At 44.7% G+C, this 21,082-nt stretch overlaps 1 protein-coding gene across 1 annotated transcript in view; it reads right to left on the bottom strand.

Annotated features, from left to right (window-relative positions):
- Positions 1-21,082, bottom strand: part of LOC124594203 (glypican-6) — an 81,688-nt gene that overhangs the window by 53,202 nt on the left and 7,404 nt on the right. Inside the window, exon 2 of the mRNA XM_047132562.1 lies at positions 13,556-13,758. Coding sequence (XP_046988518.1) covers positions 13,556-13,758 — 203 coding nt within the window. The remainder of the gene's footprint in view (positions 1-13,555; positions 13,759-21,082) is intronic.

Genomic DNA, 21,082 nt, shown 5'->3' with positions numbered 1-21,082 from the left:
GTTGGGATCCAGCACGGCATTCCATATCACCCTCTTGAACCCACCGATTCCATATTCTGCTAACAGTCATTGGATCTCGACCAAGGCGATCAGCAATGTCGCGATACGATAAACCGCAATCGCGATAGGCTACAATCCGACCTTTATCAAAGCCGGAAACGTGATGGTACGCATTTCTCCTCCTTACACGAGGCATCACAACGACGTTTCACCAGGCAACGCTGAACTGCTGTTTGTGTATGAGAAATCGGTTGGAAACTTTCCTCATGTCAGCACGTTGTAGGTGTCGCCACCGGCGCCAACCTTGTGTGAATGCTCTGAAAAGCTAATCATTTGTATATCTCAGCATCTTCTTCCTGTCGGTTAAATTTCGCGTCTGTAGCACGTCATCTTCGTGGTGTAGCAATTTTAATGACCAGTGCTGTAGCTATCTGCTAGTATCCGTGGCGGGCACCTTACGGTCTGTCCGCCAACCACACAGCACGGAGTCGCGGGTTGCCGCGCTGTCAAGGTGCCCGCACCTCAACCGCAGCCCGTCCTGCCTTCAACAGCAGGTGCTGTATCTGGGGGCGCCACAGCGCCGCTGTTACCGGCACCGGCTCGCGTCCCCGGACCACGTAATACAATCACTACTTCCGAGCAGTCATCCGCCGGGTGGCTTTGTAAGTCGCCTCCAGTAACTCTGAAGTCAATCTGCGAGAGTGTGAGCTCCAATTTCGTCTCGCGAGTTCGACATCAACGCTCACTAAGTGCAGTTCGTCAGGGAGCAGCACATGCAGTTAGTTCCAAGACACAGACAGTGTGGCAGATACAGACTTTGCCTATCACAGTGCTTTCTTACTATTACTGTGTACGTACTCAGACTCTATCTTCAGGAACTGTTAACGAGTAGTCCCGTTTCTCATCAGACTAGAATGCGCTTTCAGTTGCAGTCAGAAGCTGTACAGTTGCTATTCAGACCCTAACGTTATGGTGTATTCTGTGTGTCACTTTTACTGTACCACCATTCTTGGTCACCCGGACATATCTCCGTTCTTGTAGTATGAATCAGGCACCATGGGATACTAAAGGGAGAAAGGAAAAGTAACAAGCTCAGGGCATACAAATCTAGCAGGCTGGGAAAACCCATAGTGTATATACACCTGCTACTCTTTGTAAGTTCCTGCCAGGAGAGTACACACAAACACGTTCAGAAAAATGTATACATTCTTTAATAGTCAATCTTAAAGCAACAAAATGACGTAACGCCACAGTTCTTGCATGGGGGAGGTTATTTTGTGTGTTCTACGTGACCCCCATTAGCAGGCAAATAAAGTTGATGACGCTGAACTTTTGGCCGAACTACGGTTGTGAGCGTTGCCGGTGTGATAGCCGCACGGGGCGCCTCGATGGTTCCTCGCAGCTCGGTCAGTACACCTGGTTTCTGTCGATAAACTTTATTTTTTAAGGTCTCCCTTAGGTAGAAGTCAAAAGGTGCAAGGTCTGTAGACCGTGGTGGGTACTCAATAATTCCTCTTCGAACTATCCATCGTCCAGGGAGATTTTCATCCAAAGAAGCTCAGCTATTTTTGTGGTAGTGAGGCGGAGCGCCATTCTGTTGTACATAGAATCTTTCAATTCCAAACAGCTCTCGGGTGGCATGTAAAATCGATGTTTGCAGGGTATGAAGATACACCCCACCAGTTACATTACCTTCAAAGAATAATGGGCCAATCGAACTGCGCTACGACAGGCCACACCACATATCAACACCCGGCAAATTAACATATTTGTCCACATGAACACGCGAGAATATATCGTACAGAACGATATAGGTGTTCATTTCTTCCGTACGCTGTACGGGATTGGAATAATAGAAAATTATTGTAAAGGTGGTTCGATGAACCCTCTGCCAAGCACTTAAATGTGATTTTCAGGGTATCGATGCAGATTTAGGTGCGGTCTGCAACAAGGCGAAATGAAAACAAAATGTTAACACAATGCCGTGTGGCTGGTTCATGAAACTCTCTCAACATTTGAATGGAGAATTTCATCACACCGTCTAGCGTTATATCTACTGACAATACTGCTCGCCAATATTCCAAGTATTGACAGTACGTCAATGCGCGCCCTCAGGCGTCAAAATATTGACGGTTTGACAATATTATTCCACTTGTGAGGGCCCCTTCATGCAGGAGCGCTAAGATGTCAGTATGCCGGTATCAACAACAATCCTGCCAACGGCTCTAAGGCGGGACTCTTGCAACACGAGCCCAGCATTTCAACATTGCCGGGCCACACGTTTGTAGTGTCGAATGAGGCTAGAAGCAGCACGTCGGTCCAATAAATGGGCCCCAGTCCACATAAATAACCATCCATTTTAGCAATCCCCAGTTGGGCAGCATTTATCACGATGAGAGGGCAACGCCAGGCGTCTGTGCGATATGGGTCAGCAAACAGCCGTCACAAGTTGGGGCCTCCACCGCCGCACCATTTTCGCACCCAGTTTTCCTTTCTGGACACGGTGCCCCTCTATTAGTGGTATGCCTCCAGGCTCATCCCAGTAGCAGCCAGGTCAGCAGACGGGGACAGCAGAGTCGTTCACTCAACCCTAATGGCACAGACACCTGGACGCCACCCACAGGGGCGAGATTCGACATCGGAGGCTGTCATCCCCTGCAAGTATTTTGGCAGTCTTCCAAGCGCCTGGCACCGTCCGCGACCAGCCATGCAACGCCAGACTGGGGCGCACCCCGCTGAGTCAGCTTCTGGTATCAGCAGTCTGGGCGCAGACATCACAGGCCACTGGTTGACAGCTATCCGCCGCTGCCGAGGACCACGCACCATGTTCAACATGTGGCGAGAGTGGCGTGACCGCCGCACTGAGTGTAGTCGCCTGGGTTTTATTAAAAATTTCACATTTGATGTTGGTTACCTGAGCTGCCTTTGGGCTGCATCCTCGCTGTGACTCACCGCCGTAACCCAACGTTGCACAGAAGTGGCCCTTCACCCTGAGTCCACTTTAGGGCAGATATTTGCAATTTCGTTTCTCCGGTGTGTAACTCGACTCTGTACAGAAAAATATTGCTTATCATGACTTTCATGCTTCGCCCATTGTCGACGGAAAACGTCTTTGTTTCTTGTAACAAACAAAATTAGTTTTAAAGCGGACTTTTAAGTGCCTATTCCATTGAGTAGTCCGAAATTAGCCTAGTGCGATATTAGTTTTTCAACATTTATTAACTCTGAGTCCAACAACGTGAAAAAAGTATTTTAAGACATTATTACATTTATTATCATAGTAACCATCGAATACAAGAAGAAATCAGCCAAATTTAAAAAATCAATTATTTCAAAAAGGAGGTTGTACTTTCGAACCATTGGGACATTGAGTTTTCAAAGACGGAGCATTTCACTCGCAATTTTCCTAGACAAAATCCAACATATTTAAACTTCCAGGAACTCCTAACACTTAAAAAATAATATGGTCCTAAATAACAAGCAAAATATACCTAAAAGTTAATACATTTTGTATCACGACTACATACTGTCACAGTGGTTTCATTTCTATAGTACACATAAAAGTAACAGTACGAACTCACGTTCACGTTACAATAACTTAGATATGCTTAGTTTCACTATCAATGATCTCCTCAGTATGGCCACTATAAAAAATCGCCATCTCCTATACAATCACGTAGCACAAACCCCGCGCCGGCTGTTGCTTTGAGCGCTGTCTAAGTGACTGCGGCTTTCGTAGAAATACCTCAATGTACCACTAGAAATCTCTGCCTTTTCATGCGAAAAGCACTGGTACTTCAAAAGAAAACAAGGAAATTTTGTTTTGTGGCAGAAACCACTGGGGCTCCAAAGGTTAACAGGGACAGAAAAACACGAAAATAACCAGCATACCAATAGCGACTGCGCACCGCTTCTGTTTCACGGTAGCAGTCAGCGCGGGCAATGCAGTCGCTGCTAGAGTACTGGTTATTCTACGTGTTTTACTGTCTCTGTTATAAATATCGACAAAATTAATATCGGACTAGGCTAATTTTGGACTGCTCAATCGAATGGACACTTAAAAATCCGCTTTAAAAACCATTTGCTGAAGACGCTTTCCGCCGACACTGGGTGTAAGACGTGATGAGCAGTATCTGTTAGGGATGACTTCAAGGACACACTGCAAAACTGGAGGAGCGAATATCTGCCAAAAAACCAGAGAAAATGTAAATGACGACTCTTAGGAGGAACACACTGTTTATTCTGCAAGCCATCATACAATGCATGGTGTGCCATACGTCGTACGAGTGTTATCGATTGCCTTTCCTGTTGCCTTGAGCAATGTAGAAATTGTCCGACTATGTATTCCTATAAAAGCCCTAATTTCGGTTCTCTTTTTCTTATGGTCCCTAAGCGAGATATACGATGGTGCAGCACAATGACAGCACAATCGTCTTTGAATATACCGAGCGAGGTGGCGCAGTGGTTCGTCGACACTGGACTCGCATTCGGGAGGACGACGGTTCAATCCAGCGTCCGGCCATCCCGATTTAGGTTTTCCGTGATTTCCCTAAATCGCTCCAGGCAAATGCCGGGATGGTTCCTTTGAAAGGGCACGGCCGACTTCCTTCCCCATCCTTCTCTAATCCGATGAGACCGATGACCTCGCTGTCTGGTCTCCTTCCCCAAAGCAACCAACAACGTCTTTGAATACAAAAAGCACCGACCGAACAGGCCTTGAAGGTCAAACGGAACCGACCGGCCACCATGTCATCCTCAGCCCTGAGGTGCCGTCTGATGCGGAAACGGAGATGCATGCGGTGACCACACCATTCTTCTGGCCGTTGCCAGTTTGTGTGATCGCTATCGCTACATCATGTAGCTCCTCAATCGGCCTCACAACGGCTGAGTGCACCCCGCTTGCCAACAGCACTCGGCAGACCCGATTGATAAACCATCAATGTGCTAGCCAAGCCCGACAGCGCTTAATTTCTATGATCTGATAGGAACCGGTGTTACCACTGCGGCCAGGCCGTTGGCCTTATTTGAATGCAGGATCTCTGAAAGTACTTGACAAGGTTTCGCGAAAACTATGGCGTCTTTTCTTCCGAGGATTCCCGTTTAAGTTCCCAGAAATGTGTGTAGACTTGAAACCGGCAAAGATAGTACGCTGTTTGCGTGCTAATGTTGTGAGAAGCTATAAGAAGTGGTTGAAAGACGTTGAAAGCACAAGAATGCGACACGGTGTTTGACGTCCACGCCTCATCAGAGAACGTGAAGGTCTGAGGTTTGTCTGTTCTATAAGGTAGGATAGGCGATGATCTGTGACCGATCTGACTACACAGTACAGTGCTGGCGCAGACTGTGTTTCCGAATACAGCGTACAGCGATGTTTTTGATCTCGAGGCTCCGCAACAATCGACCTGTACTCATTCTATAATGTCATATGGTCAATATGCGATTTCAGTGGATACAGGATTATCGAGATTAGACCGTGGATCGATAGAAATGTGTCGCCTGGGCTGAAGGAACGCGTTTCTTGCTATACCAGTTCGACAGTCGTGTCCGGATACGCTGTCGTGAAAGCGAATGGCTGTTCGACTCATATCTCCTCATATCTCACTTTACATGGGACATTCGCTGGACTTCCATGGGACCTGTGTTAGTTATCAAAAAGTACCGTGACAGCTGTGGACTCCGTGAACACACGGGGATTGTTTCAGTAGCATGATAGCGAACCTATTCTGAAACGAATGGTGCGCATCTGGGACGTTATCGTGCGACACCATTGGTTCCACGTACTACACCGCTCATGTTCAGAATGTATTTTCCCTCTGCAGCGGAGGTTGCACTGATATGAAACCACCTGACAGATCGAAACTGTGTGGCGGACCAGGAGTCGAACAGGCAACCTTGGCCTTTCCGGGCAAGTTCTCTACCAACTGACCTACTCAAGCACGGCTCACAACCAGTCCTCTCAGCTTTACTGCCGCCAGCACATCATCTCCTACCTTATAAACTTATCTGCCACGACGTTACGTAAGAGTGCACACTCCGCTGCAGAGTGAAAATTCATTCTGGGAACAATCCCTCCAAGCTGTGGCTAAGCCATTCCTCCGCAATATCCTTTCCTCCAGTGGTGCTGGTCTCATGAGTTTCGCAAGAGAACTTCTGTGAAGTTTGGTACGAAGGAGATGAGGTAGTGACGTAAATAAAGCTGTGAGGACGGCTCGTGAGTAGTGCTTGGGTCGCTCAGTTGATAGAGCTCTTGCCCAAGGGAGGCGAAGGCACCCGGTTCGAGTCCCTGTCTGGCGCACAGTTTTAACCTACCGCAAAGTTTCATACAGACTCGTAATCTGCAGTAACTGAGCACCCTGTGCAGAGACATCTGGTGCCAAATCACTGCTATCTACCAAGGACTTGTCGAATCCATAACATGCAAAATCGCTGCTGCACTGCGTTTCAAAAGTCAACACGACATTAAGCAGGTGGTTGCAATGTTCTGGCTCATGAGTGAAGATCAGCGGTAGTCAAAATTTTTTGACCAGTTGCCAATACTGAAACTGTAGACGGGATCCTCGGACCACATATCTACCGATCTTATTATTAATTGGTAACCTACATAAATCAGTATTTTTATGAGACCCAAAAAAGTAGCTATAGAAAGATTGCTCGTGAGTTCTGATCGTAAAAAATCGGCATCGTTTATAGAACTTCACGTCGAGTTTTCTCTGTTTCAGAGTGCTCCCATCATCAGCGACGCCAAAATTGTGATGCTGTAATTGCCTGACGAAGTTCAAAATGGTTCAAATGGGTCTGAGCACTATGGGACTTCTGAGGTCATCAGTCCCCTAGAACTTTGAACTACTTAAACCTAACTAACCTAAGGACATCACACACATCCATGCCCGAGGCAGGATTCGAACCTGCGACCGTAGCGGTCGCGCGCTTTCAGACTGAAATGCCTAGAACCGCTCGGCCACTCCGGTCGGCCTGACGAAATGGTGTTGTGTTGTATGTATGACAGGATGATTGATTGATTGGTAACAGTAATTGTACTTTATTTAAATACGTTATGAGATATTATACACGATCACAAATATGTACTGAATGCTTTGAATGTAATTTTTAGGGTGCCATACCTCAGTCCGTGGAAACTGAAGCGTTTTAGGATTTCTGTGCTGTCCATCCATCTGTCTGTCTGTCTGCCTGCCTATCCGTCAAAACTCGTTTTTGTCAGTACGGGGTAGACATATCGAGTTGAAATTTATGCCCCATACCAAGATCTATCGTCCCTTTGTAGTGTAAAAAAGGTAAGTATCTAAGTCAGTGCAATCAAAAGAACGGCCGTTTGTGTCACATGTTTTTGTATTCTCAAACTCACTCCTCAAGAACTATAGGGTACTTCCCGTTGATTAGAAACATAAAATTTGGCAAGAAGTAAGGTTTCATAATAAAAGTAAAGAGGAAAAAAGCCGAAAATTGATAACTGTAATTATATCACATAAAAAAACGTTCGCCATTGTAAGTTACATTGAATTCATCATCGGTAAAAGAAAAATATTACTGCAGGCATACATAAATTGTAGTCTTGTTTTATTTAATAAGTAAATGAAAATTCTATTAAATCTTCTCTCTATACGTACGTAAACTTAAGTCCCATGCTCGCTTCTTTTTGTATGTGGAGGTTAGTCTTAGGAACGACTACAGAGATTTTGCGATATTGCAGTGCCTGTGTTACTCCGAGTTACGATGGAAAGTTTCTTCCAACATTAATTCTTGTCCGAAGAAACAGGCACTGCTGCGACTACAGCCGTTATGAAGAACATGAAATGTATTCGCAATTGCGAATATGGACAACCATCAGGTGTGTAATGTAAAGACGACAATGAAAATTTGGCCTGGACCGCGACTCGAACCTGGATTTCCTGCTTATCACGAGCGGTCGTATTACCATTTGGCTACCCGAGTAAGTCTTATGGTCAGATTCAAACTTCCATATGTCGTCAACCATGTGTCCACAACCTGTACTTGTACATCCATTATGTACGAGGGTCGTTCAATAAGTAATACCCCACATTTTTTTTTAAAAAGCCATTAATATACACAGATAAACGCCCTTGGTGGTGCTTCACATTTAATGTTTGTTCTTTGCGCTGGTGAAGTTTCGAACCGTTCTTGCAGATGGCAGAGCCGTAGTACAGCGTCAAAATCGCGTCTAAACAAGATTCACGTTACAAGCAGCGTGCTGTTATTGAATTCTTGAGTGCAGGTGCAGTGCATGGTGATGCTGCAGATGATGGGAGTACAGTTAGGCGATGGGTAAAGAAAGTTACAGCCTCAGGAAATGTAGAAACAGAGCTCCATGATCGGTCACGCTCGGGACGTACTGTCACAGCCACTGCTCCAGATATGATGAATAGTGCAGATGCCATTATTCGCGTTACCTCTACAGCTGCCGGTCAGCATTGGAAATGCGTCTGCAATGATCGAGACACTCGGATATTCAAAGAGGTGCTCACGATGGGTTCCACGAATGCTCACAGCGGACCACAAGATTCAAAGAGAGGCCATTTCTTATGAATTGTTAGAGCTTACAGATTCTCTACGGGGCACTCACTCTGAAGGTGACGCGAGTGTCAGTCATGCAGTGAAAACATTGCTACGCCTACAGGACAAGAAATTTTACCAGCAGGGAATCCATGCTCTTCCATAACGTTGGCGTACAGCCATAAAACGTGTCAGAGACTAGGTAGGAAAATAGGACATGGACAACACATGTTGATGTATATTTTCACCAAATTCTGTCTCTTAACAATAAATATGTTCTGAGAAACAAAATGTGGGGTATCACTTATTGAACGACGCCCGTAGATTCCCTTACAGAGGAGACATTTTACTTTAAAGTCGCCTGTCCGGTGTTCGATAAATACGATACCGTACTGACTGTGTTACTCCGAATAAGATGCACATTTCCTTGGGACATAAATACATAGTTGATGACCTATGGAAGTTTGCGTCTGGGCCTGAGTCGCGCTGGGATAGCCTAATGGTATGGTGACCGCTTGCGTTAAGCGGGAAATCCGGGGTCGAGTCCCAATGCGGCACACATTTTCAGTGTCGTCATTCCATTATAAATCTGATGATAGTCCATATTAGCAACTGCAAATATGTTTCATATAGAGATTTTGATATGGTTTTCGAATTCCTGGGACCGATATCCTGCCACTATCGATACCGTTAACAGGCAAAAATTGTCAAGGTTCTCTGTTCCTGGGATAGACGAACTGTCTACAGAATATGCATAATTAAGTATGTACGCAGCGCTAAGTGCGCAAGGTCTACTCGTACCTGGCCAATTTTATTCTACTATCACAACACCCTTAATTTAATTTCATGTTCTTTGCTACAAATATGTAACACATTTCAGGATGACCGTCTGTATGTAAATGTGTGATTAGAACCTCCCGTCGGGTAGACCGTTCGCTGGGTACAAGTCTTTCGATTTGACGCCACTTGGGCGACTTGCGCGTCGATGGGGATGAAATGATGATGATTAGGGCAACACAACACCCAGTCTCTGAGCGGAGAAAATCTCCGACCCTGCCGGAAATCGAACCCGGGTCCTTAGGTTTGGCATTCTGTCGCGCTGACCACTCAGCTACTGGGGGCGGACACCGTCTCTGTAAAGCGCATTCACGCGACCGTGTGAGTTCCATTTGAAATTTTTATTGTAACAGCTCATCGGTTCGAGGCGCACACACCAGTGAGATTTCAGTACTGGAAAACAAACGACAAAACATTTTCCCCCACGCATCCTCAAACACCGTAGCGGTCCCGATACTTACCCCTCTGTCCCTGAGGGGAGCAGCCAAGTTGGCTCGTGGCCGAATTCACGGAAGTTAAGCGCATCTTAAAATATTACCATCTCTAAGTACTTTTGTTTCTTACTGAACAGGAAAACTACACTCGTAAAAGCGCTTACCGTTCCTTGACGGTTTTGAATTCGGTTGTTAGTTGTTACGAGTAGAGGTCCCTAGCGGTGGGATAGAGCTTTTGATATCATCTATATGGTGATGTAGGTTAGGGTCCCAGGTATCACACCCTACAGCCATTCATCCTGGTCGGCCCTCGTTAACGAATAACCAACTAAAAAATTTTTCGGAGATTTGTGTGATGCTGTACAATTGGAATAAAGGTATGTTTAACAGATTGATTCTCTAGCGTAACGGCGAAGTTGTGGACTGTCACATGCAAAAGGTTGATCGTTCAAATTTAATCAGGAAATTTGAATGAAGACTTTAATTCTTAAATCTTTCACGAAATGATTTTGGTCGTTATTTTTATTCAGTTAATTACTTTGAATCTATATTTTTTCCTATCGCTTTGTCCCATCATTTTAAGCATTGTGTTAACTTTAACGTTTAAATATTATTTTTGTTCCTATCATACTTTCCCCACTTGCAATCATTGTTAATGTGATTTTAATTACTTTTATGTATTAACTTCGATTTAGTTTCTTCCGTTTCAAAGAATTGGTTCAAATGGCTCTGAGCACTATAGGACTCAACTTCTGAGGACATTAGTGCCCTAGAACTTAGGTTAAACCTAACTAACCTAAGGACATCACACACACACACACACACACACACACACACACACACACACACACATTCCCGAGGCAGGATTCGAACCTGCGACCGTAGCAGTCGCGCGGTTATGGACTGAAGCGCCTAGAACCGCTCGACCACCGCGGCCGGCTTCCGTTTCATCATGCTATATTTTTCTCCATGTTAGTATATTCTTTATTTCCGTTTGACTTGAACTTCATTTCATTTATAATCCATTCTTTCGTTTAAAGATTCATCTGCGTTACTTTGTCCACACTGCAGTAACAATGAGTGTTTTTAAATTATGTCTGACAATTACCATTCAAAACAATGTACATCTCCTAAAGAAAAAAGCATTTTTACACCACTACACATTCAATAAAGAAAGATTATTTCGTCTGTTATTTATCTACCAATGCATCGGCAGTTGCAAATGTTTAAGTATTATGACAGATAAATAAAAAGAATTCACGTGCACAAAGATTCCAAGCCGGCCGTTGTGGCCGAGCGGTTCTAGGCGCTTCAGTCCAGAACCGCGCTGCTGCTACGGTCGCAGGTTAGGATCCTGCCTCGGGCATGGATGTGTATGATGTCCTTAGGATAGTTAAGTATAAGTAGTTCTAAGTCTAGGGGACTGATGACCTCGGATGTTAAGTCCCATAGTGCTTAGAGCCATTTGAAAGGTTCCAAGTAGAAAAGAATGACAGGCAGAAAAATGAGAGCAATTGAAAAAAATAACAGTGATTAAAATAATGTGACGCAGTAATAGAAACAAAAAAATTACATTTCACGTAATTAATTCAATATAAATAACGACGGACGTCATTTCGAGAAAGATTTGAAAATAAAAGTCTTCGAACCTCCAGAAGATTTGAACCGGAACCTTTTGTATATGACGCCGGTACCTTCACCATTGCGCTTCGCAACCAGTCTGTCATGCAGTGCTTTAATAAAACTATGGAGTATCCTGCGAAATTCCGCATTTTTGTCGTCGATTGTTCGCAAACGTGGATAACCAGGATGAATGGCTGCAGGATGTGGTACCTAGGACCATAAATTATTATTATTGTTGTTGTTGTCTTCAGTCCTGAGACTGGTTTGATGCAGCTCTCCATGCTACTCTATCCTGTGCAAGTTTCTTCATCTCCCAGTACCTACTGCAGCCTACATCCTTCTGAATCTGTTTAGTGTATTCATCTCTTGGTCTCCGTCTATGATTTTTACCCTCCACGTTGCCCTCCAATACTAAATTGGTGATCCCTCGATGTCTCAGAACATGTCCTACCAACCGATCCCTTCTTCTAGTCAAGTTGTGCCACAAGCTCCTCTTCTCCCCAATTCTATTCAATACCTCCTCATTAGTTATGTGATCTACCCATCTAATCTTCTGCATTCTTCTGTAGCACTACATTTCGAAAGCTTCTATTCTCTTCTTGTCTAAACTATTTATCGTCCATGTTCCACTTCCATACATGGCTACAGTCCATACAAATACTTTCAGAAACGACTTCCTGACACTTAAATCAATACTGGATGTTAACAAATTTCTCTTCTTCAGAAACGCTTTCCTTGCCATTGCCAGCCTACATTTTATATCCTCTCTACTTCGACCATCCTCAGTTATTTTGCTCCCCAAATACGAAAACTAATTTACTACTTTAAGTGTCTCATTTACTAATCTAATTCCCTCTGGATCACCCGACTTAAGTCGACTACATTCCATTATCCTCGTTTTGCTTTTGTTGATGTTCATCTTATAACCTCCTTTCAAGACACTGTCCATTCCGTTCAACTGCCCTTCCAAGTCCTTTGCTGTCTGTCAGAATTACAATGTCATCGTCGAACCTGAAAGTTTTTATTTCTTCTCCATGGATTTTAATACCTACTCCGAACTTTTCTTTTGTTTCCTTTATTGCTTGCTCAATATACAGATTGAATAACATCGGGGATAGGCTACAACCCTGTCTCACTCCCTTCCCAACCACAGCTTCCCTTTCATACCCCTCGACTCTTATAACTGCCATCTGGTTTCTGTACAAATTGTAAATAGCCTTTCACATCACCGTATTGGTGCTTTTAAAAAGCTGACCCGCCGATGGGGACTTGTCCTTGTTAGGCGCGTATTATAAAATAAAACTGAGAACCGCGGACAGCACGAAAACTTCATGTAGGTTTGACGACAACTGGTGCAGATGGTTGCACTTCAGCTACCGTGTGACCGAACTGTTTGAGTACAGACACCGTACGTGGGATCCGCGCAGCGTTGTCGACGGCCAGGCGCAGAGCAAACAGGCGAGGCGAGGCTGCTGAAAGGGACAGCGGCTGTTGTGTCCGGCGCGGCGGTGTCTCCGGTTGCCGCCAGCCACTCCATCAGGGGCCGTCAGCTGCGAGGCACGGCCCGGGCCCTTCCTCGATCAATCAGCCGCGCGCCTGGCATCACGTGGCGGTCCAGCCGCTAGCTAGCCCACGAATGCTCGCCGCCGGATCAAGTGTAATTACGCGCCTCACCGCCTTACCGTTCGCTTCATAAGTTGTTAATTACGACGCGTCTGCTGGCAGTGACTGATCATTTCCACAGGCACAAAAAAGGGAAGAGACACATTCCGACAGTCAGCCACCAACTCTGTGGGTTCGTACGCGTCCATAAATCAACAGCGCTATGTGACGCTGTAAAAGTGGATACTGAATCAGACTACTGAAGAAAAAGTGCGCACCTTTGAGTGCTACAGAGTTTAGCAAACACGAAGACCAATGATGTAACTGTTCAGCTTATCTGGATGCACGAAACTTTTCAAAATTTTCCTTTTCTGCATGTCTGCAACTTACATCAGCTTTCTGTGTGACTATAATGACTGTTACGAATAAATTATTTGTTCTGTATTGCTACTAGTCACATAATTTACTTGTTTGTACTTATGCACCGGTACAAAAGGAGAACCAAACAGCTTGCGTGTGCACGATCTTACCGTCGAAGCGCGTGGCGCGCGTCCTGAGGAGGCCCGCCAGCTTGGACAGCGAGTCTTTGACGGCGCGGTCGAACTCGCGGAGGCTCTGCTGCTGCAGCCGCGTCTCCATCTCCTGCGTACAGCACGTCGGCCCCTGCGGGCACACCGTCAGGTGGTCCCCTGCAACAAGACCAACGCGCTCTTGACACGCGGTACACGAATAGCTGCAAAAGCCGTCACGCTCTGCAATCACGGAAAGTCAACCAGACAGCGCTGTGAAGGAGTCAGCAGAGCTCACAAAAAGTAACTTAGCACCTGCGCAGAAAGACTTTCTCGTTCCCATCGCTAGAAGTGTTCACCTCTTTGTTCCGAAAGCGTGGCCACTTTCCTTTCTGTCGCTGCTGAGCTATCTTCCAAAGTGGCCGTCTCAGTTGTTTATGCGTTGATTTTCTTATTTGGCCCTCTAGTCAGAGACTAGTGATTTAAATTATTGGGCGTATTACTGTACCTGTAAAATACTGTCGTTTACAGATTCGCTAGCTGTAGGTCACAAGTTATGTTTATGGATAGGCTTCAGCTGGTGAACTGCACCTCCACTATCGCGCAGCGCCCGAACGCTACAGAAACCTCACTACAGTACTGTTGTCCCAGCCTCTACCGCGCTGTCTGCACAGCTACTGGTCATGTTATTTTATGCGGGCTCTGCTACCCTCGCGCCAGAACAAGTCGCAACAGCATGTAGGCACGTCAGCTGGATCCGACGCTACAGCCTGAACTTATAATATCTGCCCACTTGCCACACCACTGAGAGTAGCAGGCGTAAAACACAGAGAGGGAAACGTTATCTACAACTTGTACGAAACAGGATAGCAGTGATTGAGAAGGGAATGAGACAGAGCTGTAGCCTATCCCCGATGTTATTCAATATGAACATAGAGCAATCAATGAAGTAAACGAAGGAGAAAGCTGAAGAGCTACCTAAAGTTGAGGAAGCAGAAACACAAACTTTGAGCTTCGCCAATGACATCGTTGTTCAGTCAGAGGCAACAAAGAATTTGGAAGACCAGCTGAATGGAATGGTCAGAGTCCTAAAAGGAGGATATAAAGTAAACTTCAACAAATGCGAAACGAAGGTAACGGAATGTAGAAGAATTAAATCAGATGATGCCGAAGGAAGTAGATTAGGAAATGAGAAACTGAAACAAGTACATAAGTTTTACTATTTGGGCAGTAAAATAACATTGCGGCCGAAGTAGAGAGGATTTACGGGTAAAATATAAACTGGCAATGGCAAGAAAAGTGTTTCTGTAAAAGCGAAATTTGTTAACACAGAATATAGATTTAAGTGTTACGAAGCCTTTTTCTAAAGTATTTATATGGATTGCTGCAACGTATGGAAGTGAAACTTGGACAGTAAACAGTTTAGATGCTACAAAAGAATGCTGAAGATTAGAAGAGTGTATCACATAACTAATGGAGAGGTACTGAATAGAATTGGAGAGAAAAAATTGTGGCGTAACTTGACTGTAGGAAGGGAATAGTCGATAGAACACACTCTGAGACATCAATTTAGTATTGGAAGGAAGTGTGCAAGAATAAAAACTGTCAATGGAGACCAACAGGTGAGTATGAGGTGGTGGTTCAAATGGATGTGGGCTGCAGTAGTTATTCAAGATGAAGACGCTTGCACATGAAAGCTACAGCAAACCAGTCTTCGGACTGAAAACAACAACTACATCATCATACGAGACGACTACTAGTAGCTACCGGAAAGCTGAGTTTTGCCACTCGAGCAGCATATACGCACGGGTTACTTTCCTCTTAGTGTGCACCTCGCAACTGTGTCAGCAGACAGCTCGTGGTGGACCAAAGCGTGGTGCACAACGACTACAGCTAACTGTAAAACACATCTGTAATGACCTCGACGTCTACGAAACATTGGACTAACTTCTGATACGCAACATTATAGACAATTAATTGTCAACAGACAATTGTGAATCAAGGACAATTGCGGTACAAACCAAAACAACTCTTATATTGATATTTCATTCTTTTGACGTCGGTGAGACTTACTGGCCCTTGCTTTTCCGTTCGCAATTTATTTGATGGTTCTTTAATGACTGAAGTTGCTGCAACACAGACCTTTTCACTCACATATGAGACGACGCTATTCTGGTTGCACATACGCCATTTCCCACCAGTCTTTAGTGCACTCCAGCTTCATGGCTGTTACTCAGGGGGAGAACAGTTCCAATCCTGGCGGTACAAAAAATTTTTGTTAATAGTATTGGGACAACAATGGTAGCGTATAGTTTCTTATTACGGGACGGTTCAGCCACTTTCAATCCATTTGACAAGGCCTCATGGAGGGAAGGTAATGACGCAATTGGTTATGATATATCCGTTGGGTTCCATGGTAGCAGTCGACAAAAGAATGACGTTAGTTCGCACCAACTTCTGCCTCCTCTCCTTCCATTTATATTACGACATATACTAACACAGAAACAAAGCTGCACTAACCAGCAATTTATTAAGATCATTGCTTGCGCGGAAGAATAAAACTTTAACAGAGTATTTCAGTACATCTCATGAACGCTCATGAAAATGGGTCATAGTGTTCGGATTCGAATACATATTCCTTGGTGGTGAACCGAACGCTCCATTTTTTGTGACTCAGTTTGGCACTGGTATGTGGATGGTTATTAGAAACGCCAGGGCCGCAGGAGCAGCGTTCTCCTATGATGGCAGAATGTGGAGAACACTTGCTGTACCATTTACTGAGACCGCTTATAATAGATGCTAACTACTTAATAACGACATTTTTATGTTATCTTTCTAATTTATTCCAACCAACTGTGATGGATTAGGGAACAAACTGATTTTGAATCACCAACGTCACATTACTCTTTTTAATAAAGAACCGTCAAACGGAGTACAAAAGTCCCAGTACACCTCGCCGACGCTAAAGAGTGCAATATATGTGTATTAGTTACTTAGTGCAAACAGGGTGAAACGATAGGTCTCTGTGAAATGATTTTGCCATTGTCGACATGTTGTTGCTACAGTTCTGCGTGCCAAGGTGATATGCAGTTACGGAGGGGCTTCGGATCACACACGGTGATCACGGCACTTGACGACTGCCCCTATGTCCACATGGCTGCTTTTCATGTTGGTACGACGACATATTGTGTGTGGTGCAGTTGGTTCCCATGCCAGTGCGTCGGCTTCCACTCTCCAGAAACCACAAACGTTTCAGATTGTGACGGACTCGTGAATATATTGCTGACATTCCAAGTAGCTGAATGGAATGTTTTTGGAGGGGACCCACCTCAACAGGTCCTTATAACAGGTGGTTGACATGTGTTATACTGTGTCATGGTGACCGCGATCTGACAGACTACATTGTTAAGCGGCACAATAGACAAAAGCTGAGTGTGGTGGCTTGTGGCACCAGCGGGTAGAATCGGCGGTCTTGACTCCCTTAGTATCTGTACTCCCTTAGTACCATTATCTCTGCTTATTAAGTTACCTGTTAAATTAATTTCTATGGCTCGCTTGAAAATAGGAGTGGAACCAAAAGAGATGGATGTTAGAATCTTCACATCAGTGTAAGTCATCGAATGACCCATATCTACACAACGTTCTGCTGCAGCTCATTTGTCTGGCTGTAGTAAGCTTGGGGAATGTCTTCTGTTTTCCACGCACCTCTCATGAACGGTGCATGTTGTCTGACCTATACATGACTTACCACAATTTCCGCAAGGAATCTGATACACACCAGTCTTACGGAGCTTCACACACAACCGAGTATTGCTGCAATCTTCGTAGGAGGCTGGCAGACCACCTTAGCACGGCGTTTTTCGAGAATACGTCTGATCTTCCCGAGGAGGGAAAATTCACATAAGGCGAAAACGCTCTTGGTCTTTCATCTTCCAGATTCTAGCAGCAAGGTTTCAGCGCGGGCACCCTTGTGCCTCGACTAAATTTTAGTAACAACTCCTCCTCTTATGGTGTTTCCATGATAACAATTTCATTTTAAAACGAAAGACGACGTTCTGTTATTGAGTAATACCCAAGTAAGCAAATTTTTCCAAATCAAAATTTAACTTCACGGCAAGGGCAGCTGTTGTCAGTGTAAATAAAGAAAGAAACTTTCAGATTCGCGTGCATAAAGACATATCAAGGCAGCTCGAACTAACTTGACAGAGAGCCATTATAAGAATAGAACCGATAAAAGCGACAAAAGAGGCTGGGAGTTGTTGCAGATGTTTCCTACGCTACCTAGTGAGTCAAGTTCAATTCCGACGGCGGCCTTTTCCGAACTTTCCCTCCAACTTTTCCGACAGGAAAGTTACGACAGTTTACGTTGTTACGATCTGCTGCTAAGATATGCCATTAGGGTGTAACTTCTTTACTTCGCACTCTCTCTTCCGTTTTGCTCTCTGTAGTGGTAAATGTTAGAGTGGTTCAAAAACAACAAACTGAGTTGCAGTTAAAAAACCCAAACCCATGTCCAGGAGCTCCTTCCACTCACTCACTCACTCACTCACTCTCTCTCTCTCTCTCTCTCTCTCTCTCTCTCTCTCTCTCTCTCTCTCTCTAAATAGTGGTAATTGGGATCAATCCACTTGCGGATATCGCTTCGCCAGAATTGATGCGATAACACGCCAACATGCCATACTCCCAATCCATACAACACTGCACAACTGGACAATTTTCCGTTCTCCGGCCTATGGTGCCATAGACTGTGTGGGAAAACTATACCCTGTTTCAGTGTAAACCTCCTTCCTGGAGGATGCACGGAAAGAAAGATGGAAGCTGAAGAAAGGATGCCGTCGTAACGTCTACGAAGAACCCACTATACCAGGTCCAAGGAATATTTGGTGCCGTTTAAACAGAATCCACGCAGACCATGCCAGAAATACATTGAGATGACAGTACCCCCTAATATCTTGTCGAACCTCATTTTGCCCGGGGTAGTGCAGCAGCTCGACGTGGCAAGGACTCAACAAGTCGTTGGAGGTACCCTGCAGAACTTTAGAGCCATGCTGTCTCTATAGCCGTCCATAATTGCGAAAGTGTTGCCGGGGCAGAATTTTGTGCAAGAACTGACCTCTCGCTTATGTTCACAAATGTTCGATGGGATTCATGTCGGGTGATCTGGGTGACCAAATCATTCGCTCGAATTGTTCAGAGTGTTGTTCAAACCAAGCGTGAACTGTTGTGGCCTGGTGACATGACTTCGTTGTCTGGGAGCATGAAGTCCATGAATGGCTGCAAATGGTCTTAAAGTAGCCGAATAAAAGCATTTCTAGTTAATGATCGGTTCAGTTGGGCCAGAAGATCCAGTCCATTCCATGTAATCACAGCCCACACCATTATGGGCGCCACCACAAGCTTGCACAGTGCCTTCTTGACAATATGGGTCCACGAGTTCGTGGAGTCTGCGCCACTCTCTGACCCTACCATCATCTCTTACCTACCGAAATCTGGACTCATCTGACTAGGCCATGGTTTTTCAGTAGCCTTGAGCCCAACCGATATGGTCACGAGCCCTGGAGAGGCGCTGCAGGTGATGTCATGCTGTTAGCAAAGGCACTCGGTTATCTGGTGCCACAGCCCATTAACGCCAAATGCCGCCACACTATCGTAACGGGTACATTCTTCATACGTCCCAAACTGATTTCTGCGGTTACTTCGCGCAGAGCTACTGTCTTATGACTGACACCACTACGCTAACGTCACTGCTCTAAGTGAAGGCCTCTGGCCACTGCGTTGTCCGTGGTGAGATGTAATGCCTGAAAACTGGTATTAGCGGCACACTCTTTACACTGTGGATGCCAGAAAGTATAATTCCCTAACGTTTTCAGACATGGAATGTCCCATGCGCCTAGCTCCAACTATCTCTCCGTGTTCAAAGCTGTTAATTGCCGTCGTGGGGTCATAATCACGTCGGAAACATTTCACATGAATCACCTTAGTACGGGTGACACATCAGCCAATGTACTGCCCTTTCTGGTCTTGTGTATGCAATACTACTGCCATCTGTCTAAGTGCTTGTTGCTAGCCCATGACTTTTGTCACGTTAGTGTCGGGCTGCCCAAAACAGATACGGTATCGCCTATATTCTATAGCACTGAATGTGACTGCTGAACAATGTAGTGGGCAGTAGACCACATCATCCAACAACGCTGCAAGTAAAAAATACGCTGGAAAAATAGACGTCCTCGAACCTATAGCTGAAGTTGTTAACTAGATATCAAACACTGATCTATGTCTATGGAAGTCGTATGCTGCGTCGAAGTGCTATACATTTTTTAGTGTTTGTGGTGTTTTTTACAGATTTTTTAAGTTGCAACTTTTAGATGTTAGTTTGCCACATCACAAACAAATAAGTTTGGGATACAGTTCCATCACCTTAACCAATGGGTACCTGAAACGGTATGGCGCTTCTGAAGCACTGCTGCAATCATTTCGCACCGTCGACCAACCAAATAAACAAACACCCGTTGTTTATGAAAGCTCTAAATACAGTGAACTTTTATCACATGAGTTTTCCATCGTAGAATTAACCGTTACAGATTTATACTGAAATGTTTATAATAATTTTGAAGTACAGCCCTAGTAGAGTATGCAACGCGACATTCAATATTTATATGGACTGAGAGTTTTATCGAATCACCGGATGTGCCTTCATTGACAGAAGGCTCCATACGAAGACGCATCCGGCCACTCGATGCAACGCCCACTCCCATATAAATATTGAAAGTTGGACTGTATCCCATATGGTCACCGCGTGCCTTTCCTATATCGAATATACAGGAACTTATAATTTCTCACTGGACTCTCAAGGTGTTTATAAAACAACGGGAAATACTACTGAAGGAGAAAATACCACACGTCCTCGCGAAGAACACATACTGACGTGCACGTGAAAAGTATGATTGTTAGGTGAGGTTTGTATGGAAAGATGCTATCGCTGTCTGGAGAAAATTGAGATATAGACAGATGCACACAGTATTCGAGCACACTGCGTTGCCGGAAACAGTCTTACTTTCCTCTAAGCAAATTGAAAGATTTTAATTCATTATTTAAAACGTTTTAAGACTTTTGTGGACACAGTTAGTTACGTTTTGAACATGCACTTGTGTCCGTAGATACTTCATACCTTCGTTAGGATTTAACAACATTGATCATCTGAATAATTCTAACAAATTTTCTGGGGCTTGAGAGCCAGTCTCCGTGCTAATAAGGCAGTGTGATGGCACACATCCGGCATGTGCACTCTTGAAAACCTTCATGGAACGCTGGATAGTGGCCCAACGGTTTGGTCTTCCTAATAGCTCAATCTCTTTCCACTGTGAGAACATTCGAGGTATCTAACTTTCGTACCCCAACAGTTAAAGAAAACATGAGCCATGTGACCAACTTAGCAGAAGCGGGAAATTAGCCCAGCAAGGTTCATTGCAAGCTGTAATTGCTTATACGTGGAATTTCACATCCCCATGTGAGAAAGTCGGTAATGTGGGAGGTATGATCATTGAAGCT

The sequence above is a fragment of the Schistocerca americana genome, chromosome 2, assembly GCF_021461395.2.
Source record: "Schistocerca americana isolate TAMUIC-IGC-003095 chromosome 2, iqSchAmer2.1, whole genome shotgun sequence".
Taxonomy (NCBI): domain Eukaryota; kingdom Metazoa; phylum Arthropoda; class Insecta; order Orthoptera; family Acrididae; genus Schistocerca; species Schistocerca americana.
The sequence above is the reverse complement of the archived record's forward strand: the minus strand, read 5'-3'. Positions and strand labels throughout refer to the sequence as shown.